The sequence below is a fragment of the Palaemon carinicauda genome, chromosome 1 (genome assembly GCF_036898095.1).
Source record: "Palaemon carinicauda isolate YSFRI2023 chromosome 1, ASM3689809v2, whole genome shotgun sequence".
In the NCBI taxonomy this organism is placed as follows: Eukaryota; Metazoa; Arthropoda; class Malacostraca; order Decapoda; family Palaemonidae; genus Palaemon; species Palaemon carinicauda.
The window spans coordinates 7686406-7698702 of NC_090725.1; the positions used below are offsets into that span (position 1 = coordinate 7686406).

The 12297-nt window shown below is 42.7% G+C and overlaps 1 protein-coding gene across 1 annotated transcript in view; it reads left to right on the plus strand.

Annotated features, from left to right (window-relative positions):
• The window catches only part of LOC137641424 (NAD-dependent protein deacylase Sirt4-like), a 31452-nt gene that overhangs the window by 3478 nt on the left and 15677 nt on the right, over nt 1-12297 (plus strand). The window contains exon 2 of the mRNA XM_068373960.1: nt 6629-6771. Coding sequence (XP_068230061.1) covers nt 6629-6771 — 143 coding nt within the window. The remainder of the gene's footprint in view (nt 1-6628; nt 6772-12297) is intronic.

The following is a 12297-nucleotide window of genomic DNA, read 5'->3' on the forward strand; positions in this document are numbered from 1 at the left end:
ACCTCAGCATTCCATGCTTTTATCTTTCTCTGGTATAATTGGAAGGTTTTTATCAGAAAAGGTATACAAGAAGGACTTTTCGCCCGGCGCCACAGGTCTCTCCCCAGAAATAGATTTTTCCTTCGTCAAAATCCCTTTATTGGCACATTGCAGTTTTGTATTCTACCCATGTACTTTAAGTTTTTAACAGAATCCCTTTTCTTTCTTTACGTCTTCTCTCTTCACTAAAGTTTCCCCATCAAACCAAAGAGATCAGTCTAACTTCTTCTTCTTTGTCTGCATCCGCTCCCACCTGTATGTGGGGTCGATGTTTCTGGTCAGCGTTCTCCATCTACCTCTGTCTCACACTTCATCACCGATTAATCCCTTTGATCGAAGTTTATCCTTGATACAGTCCATCCACCTTCGCTTTGGTCTCCCTCTCCTTCTAGTTCCCTGTACTTCCATTTCCATCACTCTCCTCCCAATATACTGTTCATCCCTTCTCATGAAATTACCATATCACCTCAGTCTACTTTCTTGGAACTTATCTGATAGTTCTCTAACTCCTGTGGTACCCCTAATTACCTCATTCCGTATCTTATCTCTTATTGTCACACCACACATCCATCTCAACATTCTCATCTCACCCACATCCAGCTTCTTCTCTTCTGTCTTCTTTATTGCCCACATCTCCGCTTCATACATCATTGCCGGTCTCACAAATGTCCTTTGTACTTTACCTTTCAACTTAACCCCTATTTTCCTATCGCATAGTACTCCACACACCTTTTTCCAATTCTTCCATCCTGCTTGTATTCTGTAGTTTATTTCTGCCCCCAGATCACCATCCTTTGCAACTGTTAATCCTAAATACTTGAAATTTTCAACTCTTTTCAATCTCTCTCCTTGTAAACTAACTTCCCCATTCTCCCCATTTTTCAATCTCAAATACTCTGTCTTTTTCCTGCTGATCTTCAATCCTCTATTTTCCATTTCTCTTCTCCACTTCTCCAGTTTCTCTTCGACTATCTCTCACCTAGTGCTACACAGTATAACATCATCAGCAAAAAGCATACACCAAGGAGACTGATCTCTAATACCTTGTGTTACTACATCCATGACCAGATCAAATAGGTAAGGGCTCAATGCAGATCCCTGATGTAGTCCCACATTTACTGGGAAACTTTCTGTTAGGCCTATACTGCTCTTAACATTTGCTTCTGCCCACTCATACATATCTTGGGTGATTCTTACGTATTTCTCAGGGACTCATACATCTCCATAGCTCCTGACGTGGTACTCGATCGTATGACTTCTCCATGTCAATAAAGACCATGTGTAATCCTTTCTGTTTCTCCCGATGATTTTCTTTTATCTGCCTCAAAGCAAATATTGCATCTACAGTCCCTCTTCCAGGCATGAATCAAAACTGTTCCTCACCAATTGTTGTTTCATCTCTGAGTCTCTTCTCAATGATCTTCTCCCATATCTTCATAGTATGGCTTATCAACTTCATGCCTCTGTAGTTGCCAAATTCCTGGATGTCTCCTTTCCCCTTGTAGATGGGGATGATTAGGCTTCTTCTCCATTCCTCTGGCATATTTTCCTGATTGAAGATCTTTTGCATCAGGTCCCACAAGATATCTATGCCTTCCTCTCCAAGACTCTTCCATACCTCTACTGGTATATTATCTGGTCCTGCAGCCTTACTATTTTTCATTTTCTTTACTGCATGTTCTACTTCTCTTCTAGTCACTCCTATGGTAACTGCCTCGTTTGGGATTCCACCTTCAAATACTGGTCTTGGATTCTCCTCATTCAATAGTCCTTCAAAATAAGTTTCCCACCTTCTTTTAATTCCATTCTCTTCTGCTAGAACTATACCATTGCTATCTTTTATTTGCTTGATCTGCCCAAGATGCTGCATCTAAAGATGCAGCATCTTGGGCCTTTGCAATTCGAAATATTTTCTTCTCTCCTTCTGGTGTTTCCATCTCTTTATAGACGTCATTTAATGTCTCTGCCTTCACCTTTTCTACTGCTCTTTTTGCTTCTTTCTTTGCCTGCTTATAGTTTTCTTTATCCTGCTCTTGTCCTGATAGATCTGCCTTCTTCTTGGCTTCTTTCTTGGTTTTTACCCATTCTTGCACCTCATCATTCCACCACCACGATTCTTTATCATTGGGGGTCTTCTTAATGACTTTCCAAGTACTTCCCCACCGATCCTTAGAATCACTTTACTATTCTCGGTCCACCATTCTTGTACATCCTCATGTAACCTTACTGCTTCCAGCACTCTTTCCTTAAACAAGATTTATTTCTGCCTCTTTCAATTTCCACCACCTAATCTTTGGATCCATTTTCATCTTTTTACTTCTCCTACAATTCCTTAGTCTGCAATCAATTACCACTAACCTGTGTTGCGCTGCTACAATCTCCTTATTGATCACCTTGCAATTTCTAACCACTGTCAAATGGTCTCTCTTACACAGCAGCAAATCTATCTGGCTCTCCCTGCCACTGCTACTGTAAGTAATCAGTTTGTTAATCTTTTCCTCAAAGGTGTTGATCATTGCTAGGTCAAAAGCCACTGCAAAATCAATCACTCTTTCTCCCCCATCATTTCTCTCGCCCACACCCCAACCTCCATGCACTCTTTCTATCCCTTCCCTACTAATTCCCAAGTGGCCATTCAGATCTCCTCCTATAATTACTCTTTCCCTTGCAGGAATTATTCTAAGCTCCTGGTCCATCTCCTCCCAGAATGTATCCTTCTACTCCTTTGTACATCCAGTTTGTGGGGCATAAGCACACACCACATTGACTTTTGTTGCTCCCAGTCCCAGCTTTAAACTCATAATTCTGTCATTTATCCTATTCACTCCAATCAAACTTTCCTTCAGATCTTTCGATAATATTATTCCTACACCATTTCTTCCTTCCATATTTGCTTCAGTGTAATAAAATTCACAACCTTCGCCTAGTTCTCTTGCCTTATTTCCCTTCCTAGTCTCCTGCAGACACAGCACTCCAATCTTTCTTCTTTCCATGAGGTCAACCAGCTCTCGCCCTTTTCCTGTCATTGTCCCTACATTCAGAGTTGCTACTCTAATCCTCTCCTCAGATATTTTCCTCTAAGCTTGCCTCTTTAACCCAGCCCGCCCATAACGGGTAGGCCTTGCCAATTTTTCGGAAGGATCAGGCAAGGTCCCAACGCGTCGCCTACGGGGAATGCCCTAGCATTAATTCTAATCTCACAATCTCCACTGGCCATATTAGTTTTGGCTAATTTTTCATGGCCGGATGCCTTTCCTGCTGCCAACCCTCCCCATTTACCCGGGCTTGGGACTGGCACCAAGTTGAGGCTGGGTTTGCCTCTTCACTAGCATACTTTGCTAATATGCAAATTTAGGACATTAAGAGTCATTTTGGATGATGAGGATAATAGTGCTAGGGATCATGGATTCTTCAGAAAAGTTTGTTCTGATAGGCCTCCTAGGAATGAGAGGCTCCAATATCATCTTAGTCAAAATTGGAATGGGATATTCAATCTAGACGCAATATCTGTTACAGTAATGAAGAACCAACTTCAACTGCGGAGTTGGTGGGATGATCCAGTTTGATTATCCAAGGAAGTTTCCTTGGAGTTAAGTATTCCAGACCTCTGTTTGTTCTTGGATAATTTACCGGAGGGGTGCGGAGTAACACGAGATTTTTCCTTCTATCATGGATGTGAAGAACACAATTGTCTGGAATTTTTAGTTGTATTCAATGGCCTTTAGGCACGGGAGTTATGATTATTTAGAAATTTAGCTGTGTTTCCAGATAACACAGTGGCATTAGATTATATTTTCAAATTGTGGAACCAGGTTATACTCCATGTACTAGATGGCAGAAGGACCATAGATTCAGACCACTTTGGGGAAAATAGTGCTTTTTCAATATATACGAATAAGGTAAAACATTCTAGCCGATATTGGTGAGGATGACCAAATGTAGTCATGTTTGCAACCAATTTAAACATAAAAATGGAGATATTTTATTCACTAGTTCTGAATTCTCTAGCACGAAATTGGAGGCCTTTTTTCCAGGACTGATCACATACAAATCTACAAGCCTTTCCATCTGTTTGCTATGATTCATTATTATTATTTTTGTTATTACTTGCTAAGCTATAGCCCTAATTGGAAAAGTAGAATGCTATAAGCCCAGGGAAAATAGCACAGTGAGGAAAGGAAACAAGGAAAAAATAAACAAGCTAAAGAAACCAAAGAGCAGCAGTATTATGTTGAGTGCTCCATATTTACCCCAAAACAAGAAAGTAGGGTGCATTGTATTAGAAATGCAGCTACATTACAAAATGTTTATAGGAATGCATGGTGTCCGGTAAGGTAAACAGGTAACAAGCTAATAAAGTGATATTTAGAAACATAATCTGGAGAATCACATTATAACATTAGTTGAAATGGTTTGGTACCCAAGTGCTAGACTAAAAGATGTGTCTAGTGAATGAAAGAAGAATTAGGGTACCCTGACACTTCCACGACTTTTTGCCACGAATCTGTCGTGGCAAGTCGTGACATTTTGTGGCACGAACTGGAAGATCGAAAAAAAAAAAAAAACTCAGAATCACAGCTGACCTGTCCACATTGACACGAACTGGCACGACGAGTTCACGCAAAGTTTGTGCACTTCCTGCATCGTCCCGACGAGTTCACGACCCGGTCACAAAATTTTGTCGTGACCAAAATTTTGAACATTTCAAAATTCTCGCCACGACAGGTTTACAAACACTTCACGCCAGTTCATGACGAGTTCACGCCAGTTCACGACTCGAGTCGTGACAATGCGTGCCACAAATTCGTGTAAGTGTCAGCCTGGCTTTATTTAAAGTTTTTAAAAATCCTATCCCTTTCCTTCACGACCCACTTCCGATATGAACTTCAAAGGAGATTCATAGAAATAAATTGAATTTTGGTTATAAAATTTGTTGTTTCTTATACTCACTTAAGGTTTATATGCCAAGAAAATAGGATATTAGTTTTAACTTTGAGGCTGAAAACAAATTGGGTGTTGGCCAGACATGTAGTGCCATTAGTCACTGCATGTCTCATTTTAAGGCGAGAGGCATAAGACTCTTGAAGAGAAGAAAATTGTAAATTTTTATTTTTAAGGGTAATGGCAATATAAGTCAGCTTCTAGAAGGAAGTAATTTGAACATCAGGCTCATAAAGAAATAAAGACTTTAATTATTAAGATTCAATGTGTGTCTTTCCCTACTTCCCTGACCATGGGAATTTTTGCTGGCGCTATTATGCTTACATTGGCATGCCTTCCTTGTCGGTAGATAATTCAAGTTCATTTTATATTTCACTAGTGTCATGAATTTTTTATCCCACCCAGGCTCGTAAAGTTATCTGGGGGCAGACTTGACTGAAATTCAACCATCCAAGCTGATTCTGGAGGGACATATTTCAACTACACACCATTTGTGGCTAAATTCATATGAAATGACTAAACTCAGTGCAGTATACAAAATTCTTTGACTGGTTGCAGCCAGCCTAAATTAAAAGAGTTGCCCAAAGATCACAGCATACAACCTATGAGATCATTAGATTATTACAAGGTATTTACAAATCTAGTACAAGCTTCATTTCTCTCAACCCCTTGATATTAAGATCTGATTGTTCCTCTGCGACATACAAAACAATCATCAGTTGATTGTGGTGATTGATTTAGTGCGAGCTGGAGACAGTAGTTAGAACTGTTAACGAGTGGCTAACCAAATGGTGAAGGGCGCAAGAAGCTCTGCTTCCCCCAACTGAATACCTTATTTTGATTCAGCTACTGACGAGTACACATGTACTGTCAGCTCCTTGCCGTATTTTTCTATTCATTTTTTGTATTGGAGGGAGTGAATGCATTGTTGGATTTGTGATGAAAGTAAAGGGGAGCAACTCAACCCTATTAAAACAGTGTTATTTTTGGGATTACATCAAACTCCTACTATTTATTTTTTTCTCGATTAATTATTTTCATTTAGAAACCATTGAAAGAGAATTCTACGCTGTAATGGCTGTATAATGGAAATTTTTCTTAGCATTGCTATTTATTCTTATATTATTTAATCATAGTATAGAAGTCACTTTCAAAGGTGACTATTTGTCATATAGAAGTTTTTTATTTTTTCAAAAATTGAATGTGAAGATTGTAGACTATAAAATTCTTAATCTTTTTATGTTTGAAGGACAAAAATCTATCTATATTAAAAAAAAAAGTCGTAGCAATTTTTATCCAAAAATTTCATGGTTTGAAAAATTATAGTTAAAAGCTTTTTTGTAGAGATTAGGTGATTATACTTTATTATGCATTAGTTTGGGCTTCTACTGGTAATTTTCCACACCAGTGGTGACCATAAGGACATAATCATTATATTTCAGTGTTATTTAGTATGCAGTGGTGAGCCCCTTCCCTTAAATCCAGAAATGTATATGCTACATGCACGAAATGACCACACGAGTAAGACATTGCTAGTATAATATACTCTCGTCCGTGTATTTTGTGGTCAAATTTTACACTTAAGCATATTTAGTTATTGTCTCTAACACATCATGATCATTTCCTTGTTTCTTTTCTTTGTGAACAGGAACAGCCTTTAATGTTGTCTGTATGTCCTGTGCTAAGATGGTAACTCGCCACAGCTTCCAGAATTATATTAGAAAGTTGAATCCTCACCTATCCATCCAATCTGATGATATTCGACCCGATGGTGACGTTGAATTAGCAAAGGCAAGAGGGAATTTCCAATGCACTATTTTTAGATTTCCTTTTATTATTCAGACTTTGGAATTGATAACATTTTATCACTTGATCTTGATCATAATGTTTCAAATGGATGTCAATTGATACAGTTATCAACATTTTGAATGTTTTATTTAAATATTCTGAGTGCTAGAATTATACTAAAGAGTTACATAGGTTCTAAGCAGAAATGTAGCCTAATCAATTCAGCAATCAGTAATTTAGGAAATAGCATTAATTTTTTTCAAAACAAGGACACTTATTTAGTTCTTTTTAAATTTCAGGATTAAATTTTGGAATTGGCAACATTTCAAATTACTTGTTATTGAATCTGAAATTATGGTATTTCAAAGGGGTTATAAGTCATTAGTGCTGTTAGAATAACTCTTGGATACAGGCTTCTTTAGATGGAATAAAGATGAATTTATATGAATTATGTTATTTTTATTAGTAAAATAAATTTTTGAATATACTTACCCGATAATCATGTAGCTGTCAACTCCGTTGCCCGACAGAATTCTATGGAGGGATACGCCAGCTATCACAATACTAGAAGGGGGTGTACTCACCAGCGCCACCTGTGGCCAGGTACTACAGTACTTCTTGTTGACACCTCCTCAATTTTTCCTCGGTCCACTGGTTCTCTATGGGGAGGATGGGAGGGTCAATTAAATCATGATTATCGGGTAAGTATATTCAAAAATTTATTTTACTAATAAAAATAACATTTTTCAATATTAAACTTACCCGATAATCATGTAGCTGATTCACACCCAGGGGGGTGGGTGAAAACCAGTGTACAAGATTAAAGGATAGCTAAGTATCCCATATTTCATATAACAGTTATCTCAAATAACAATGAAATAATAAGTACCTGGTAAGGAAGTCGACTTGAACCGTTACTCTGCCTCTTTTTTAAGTTCGTCTTCCTTACTGAGCGCAGCGTTCCTCTTGGAGGCTGAATCAACTCAAAGGTGCTAAAGTATATAGGGCTGCAACCCCTACTAAAGGACCTCTACACAACCTCTAACCCAGGCGCTTCTCAAGAATGAATTGACCACCCGCCAAATCAAAAGGATGCGGAAGGCTTCTTAGCCTACCGTAACAACCATAAAAACAACAATAAAAGTATTCAAGAGAAAGGTTAAAAAAGGTTATGGGATTAAGGGAATGTAGTGGCTGAGCCCTCACCTACTACTGCACTCGCTGCTACGAATGGTCCCAGGGTGTAGCAGTTCTCGTAAAGAGACTGGACATCTTTAAGATAAAATGATGCAAACACTGACTTGCTCCTCCAATAGGTTGCATCCATTATGCTCTGCAGAGAACGGTTTTTATTAAAGGCCATCGAAGTAGCTACGGCTCTTACTTCGTGGGTCCTTACCTTCAGCAAAGCAAGGTCTTCCTCCTTTAAGTGAGAATGGGCTTCTCTAATCAGAAGCCTTATATAATACGAAACCCCATTCTTGGACATGGGCCTCGAAGGTTTCTTGATGGCACACCATAAGGCTTCTGACTGTCCTCGAATAGGTTTTGACCTATTAAGATAAAATTTGAGAGCTCTGACAGGGCAAAGAACTCTTTCTAGCTCGTTACCTACCATGTTGGAGAGGCTAGGTATTTCAAACGATCTAGGCCAAGGACGTGAAGGAAGTTCATTCTTAGCTAAGAATCCGAGCTGTAAAGAACATGTTGCAGATTCGGTCGTGAAACCAATGTTCTTGCTGAAGGCATGAACCTCACTGACTCTTTTCGCTGTTGCAAGGCAGACGAGAAAAAGAGTCTTGAGGGTAAGGTCCTTGAAGGAAGCTGACTGGAGAGGTTCGAACCTAGGTGACATAAGGAACCTTAAGACTACGTCTAGGTTCCAGCCTGGAGTGGGTAGACAACGCTCTTTAGAAGTCTCAAAAGACTTAAGGATGTCTTGAAGGTCCTTGTTGGAAGAAAGGTCCAAACCTCTGTGGCGGAGAACTGAAGCCAACATACTCCTGTACCCTTTAATCGTAGGGGCTGAAAGGGATCTCTCATTCCTAAGATGTAATAGGAAGTCAGCTATTTGGGTCACAGAGGTATTGGTAGAGGATACTGCATTGGCTCTACACCAGCTCCGGAAGACTTCCCACTTAGATTGGTAGACTCTACGAGTGGAAACCCTCCTTGCTCTGGCAATCGCACTGGCTGCCTCCTTCGAAAAGCCTCTAGCTCTAGCGAATCTTTCGACAGTCTGAAGGCAGTCAGCCGAAGAGCGTGGAGGTTTGGGTGCAACCTGTCTACGTGAGGTTGACGTAGAAGGTCCACTCTTAGAGGGAGAGTCCTGGGGACGTCGACCAGCCATTGAAGTACCTCTGTGAACCATTCTCTTGCAGGCCAAAGGGGAGCAACCAGCGTCAGCCGTGTCCCTTCGTGCGAGATGAACTTCTGAAGGACTTTGTTTATTATCTTGAACGGTGGAAATGCGTAAAGGTCGAGATGGGACCAGTTCAGCAGAAAAGCATCCACATGAACTGCTGCTGGGTCTGGAACTGGGGAACAGTACAACGGAAGTCTCTTGGTCATGGAGGTGGCAAACAGATCTATGGTAGGCTGACCCCACAAGGTCCAAAGTCTGTTGCACACGCTCTTGTGGAGGGTCCATTCCGTGGGAATGACCTGATCCCTTCTGCTTAGGCGATCTGCTGAGACGTTCATGTTGCCCTGAATGAACCTCGTGACTAAAGTGAGGTTTTGACTTCTTGACCAAATGAGGAGGTCCCTTGCGATCTCGTATAGGCTCCTCGAATGGGTCCCTCCTTGCTTGGAGATGTAAGCCAAGGCTGTGGTGTTGTTGGAGTTCACCTCCACCACCTTGCCTAGCAGGAGGGACTTGAAGTTCAACAGGGCTAAATGAACTGCTAGTAGCTCCTTGCAGTTGATGTGGAGCGTTCCCTGTTCCTCGTTCCACGTTACCGAGCACTCCTGTCCGTTCAAGGTCGCGCCCCAGCCCGAGTCCGATGCATCCGAGAAGAGATGAAGATTGGGGGTCTGAATAGCCAACGATAGGCCCTCCTTGAGAAGGAGATTGGTCTTCCACCACAAGAGAGTGGTCTTCATCTCTTTGGTGACTGGGATAGAGACTGGTTCGAGAGTCAAACCCTTGTCCCAATGAGCTGCAAGATGGAATTGAAGAGGGCGGAGGTGGAGTCTCCCTAGCTCGACGAACAGGGCCAGCGATGAAAGGGTCCCTGTGAGACTCATCCACTGTCTCACCGAGCAACTGCTCCTCTTCAGCATGCTCATGATGCAATCTAGGGCTTGGCTTATCCTTGGGGCCGATGGAAAAGCCCGAAAATCCTGACTCCGAATCTCCATTCCCAGGTACACAATGGATTGGGAGGGAATGAGCTGAGACTTTTCTAGGTTGACTAACAGACCCAGTTCTTTGATTAAGTCCAAAGTCCAGTTGAGACTCTCCAGACAGCGACGACTCGTGGAGGCTCTCAACAGCCAGTCGTCTAAGTAAAGGGAGGCTCTGATGTCCGATAAGTGGAGGAATTTTGCTATATTCCTCATCAGATGCGTAAACACCATAGGAGCTGTGCTTAGGCCAAAACACAGGGCTTGGAATTGGTAGACAACCTTTCCAAAAACGAATCTCAGGAAAGGTTGGGAGTCTGGATGAATAGGAACGTGAAAGTAAGCATCTTTCAGGTCCAACGAGACCATCCAGTCCTCCTGCCTGACCGCTGCTAGGACCGACTTCGTCGTCTCCATCGTGAACGTCTGCTTGGTGACATAAGCATTGAGCGCGCTGACGTCCAGCACCGGTCTCCAACCTCCTGTCTTCTTGGCCACCAGAAAAAGACGGTTGTAGAAGCCCGGGGATTGATGGTCCCGGACTATAACCACTGCCTTCTTCTGTAAAAGGAGCGACACCTCCTGGTGCAACGCTAGCCTCTTGTCCTTTTCTTTGTAGTTGGGAGAGAGGTTGATGGGAGATGTGGTCAGAGGGGGTTTGCGGCAGAATGGTATCCTGTAACCCTCCCTCAGCCAACTGACAGACTGGGCGTCTGCACCTCTCTTTTCCCAGGCTTGCCAGAAGATCTTGAGTCTGGCTCCTACTGCTGTCTGGAGATGATGAGAGTCAGTTTTTTCCTTTAGAAGCCTTGGAACCTTTCCTAGACTTGCTCCTGGAAGAGTCTGGACGGGAGCTTCCTCGGCTGGGGGCTCTACCACGAAAGGGCGGAATAAACCTCGTAGCAGGAGTATCAGCCACTGGGGTGCGATAAGTCCTGGGGACTGAGGTAGCAACCTTAGTCTTTCGAGCCGATGAGGCCACAAGATCATGGGTGTCCTTTTGTATCAGGGCCGCAGACAAGTCCTTAACAAGCTCTTCGGGAAAAAGGAACTTCGAGAGCGGAGCAAAAAGGAGTTGAGACCTTTGACAAGGTGTGATGCTGGAGGAAAGGAAGGTACAAAGCTGCTCCCTTTTCTTAAGAACCCCTGACACAAACATCGATGCAAGCTCGCCAGATCCATCCCTAATGGCCTTATCCATGCAGGACATCAAGAGCATGGCAGAGTCCTTGTCCGCAGGGGAGGTCTTCTTGCTAAGGGCCCCCAGGCACCAGTCTAGGAAATTGAACATCTCAAATGCTCTAAAAACACCCTTCAGAAAGTGATCAAGGTCTGAGAAGGTCCAGCAAACCTTAGAGCGCCTCATTGCTGTTCTACGAGGAGAGTCTACCAGACTTGAGAAGTCAGCCTGGGCAGAGGCAGGTACTCCCAAGCCTGGTTCCTCTCCTGTGGCATACCAAACGCCCGCTTTAGAAGTGAGCTTAGTCGGAGGAAACATGAAGGAAGTCTTTCCAAGTTGTTGCTTAGACTGCAACCACTCCCCTAAAATCCTTAACGCTCTCTTAGAGGACCTTGCTAAGACAAGCTTAGTATACGTAAACTTAGCTGGCTGCATGCCCAGCGAAAACTCAGATGGCGGAGAGCGGGGGATAGCAGAGACAAAGTGGTCTGGGTATACCTCTCTGAAAAGAGCCAAGACCTTACGAAAGTCAATAGGAGGCGGAGAAGACTTGGATTCATCCACGTCTGATGAGGGATCCAGGTGTGCAGCCTCATCATCAGAAACCTCATCACCAGAGTGTAGCGAAGAGATCGGTAAGGTATGCTGAACAGCAGAATCAGCACGAGCTGGAACAAAAATACTTGTGGTTTCCTCCTCAAGTCTCTGTTGAGGGAACACCTGAGGCTCAGGCTGCAAAGGCTGATCCAAAGAAGTAGCAGAAGGTAGGCGCATGGGTGGAGGGGGCTGACTCCTGGCATGAGTGTCTGAACTCAAGAGTTGCGCTTGCTGTGTGGTTGGTGGATGCGCAGTAGCAGGTTCCTGAGGAACGAGTTGAGGTTCCTGAGGTGTGAGCTGTGAGCGATGAGGTAGAGGCTGCGCAGAACGCAGTAATTGTCTCGCGAGTTGAGGTTCCTGAGGCGCAAGGCTAAGGTGTTGAGGTGCTTGCCTTGAGGAGGGTT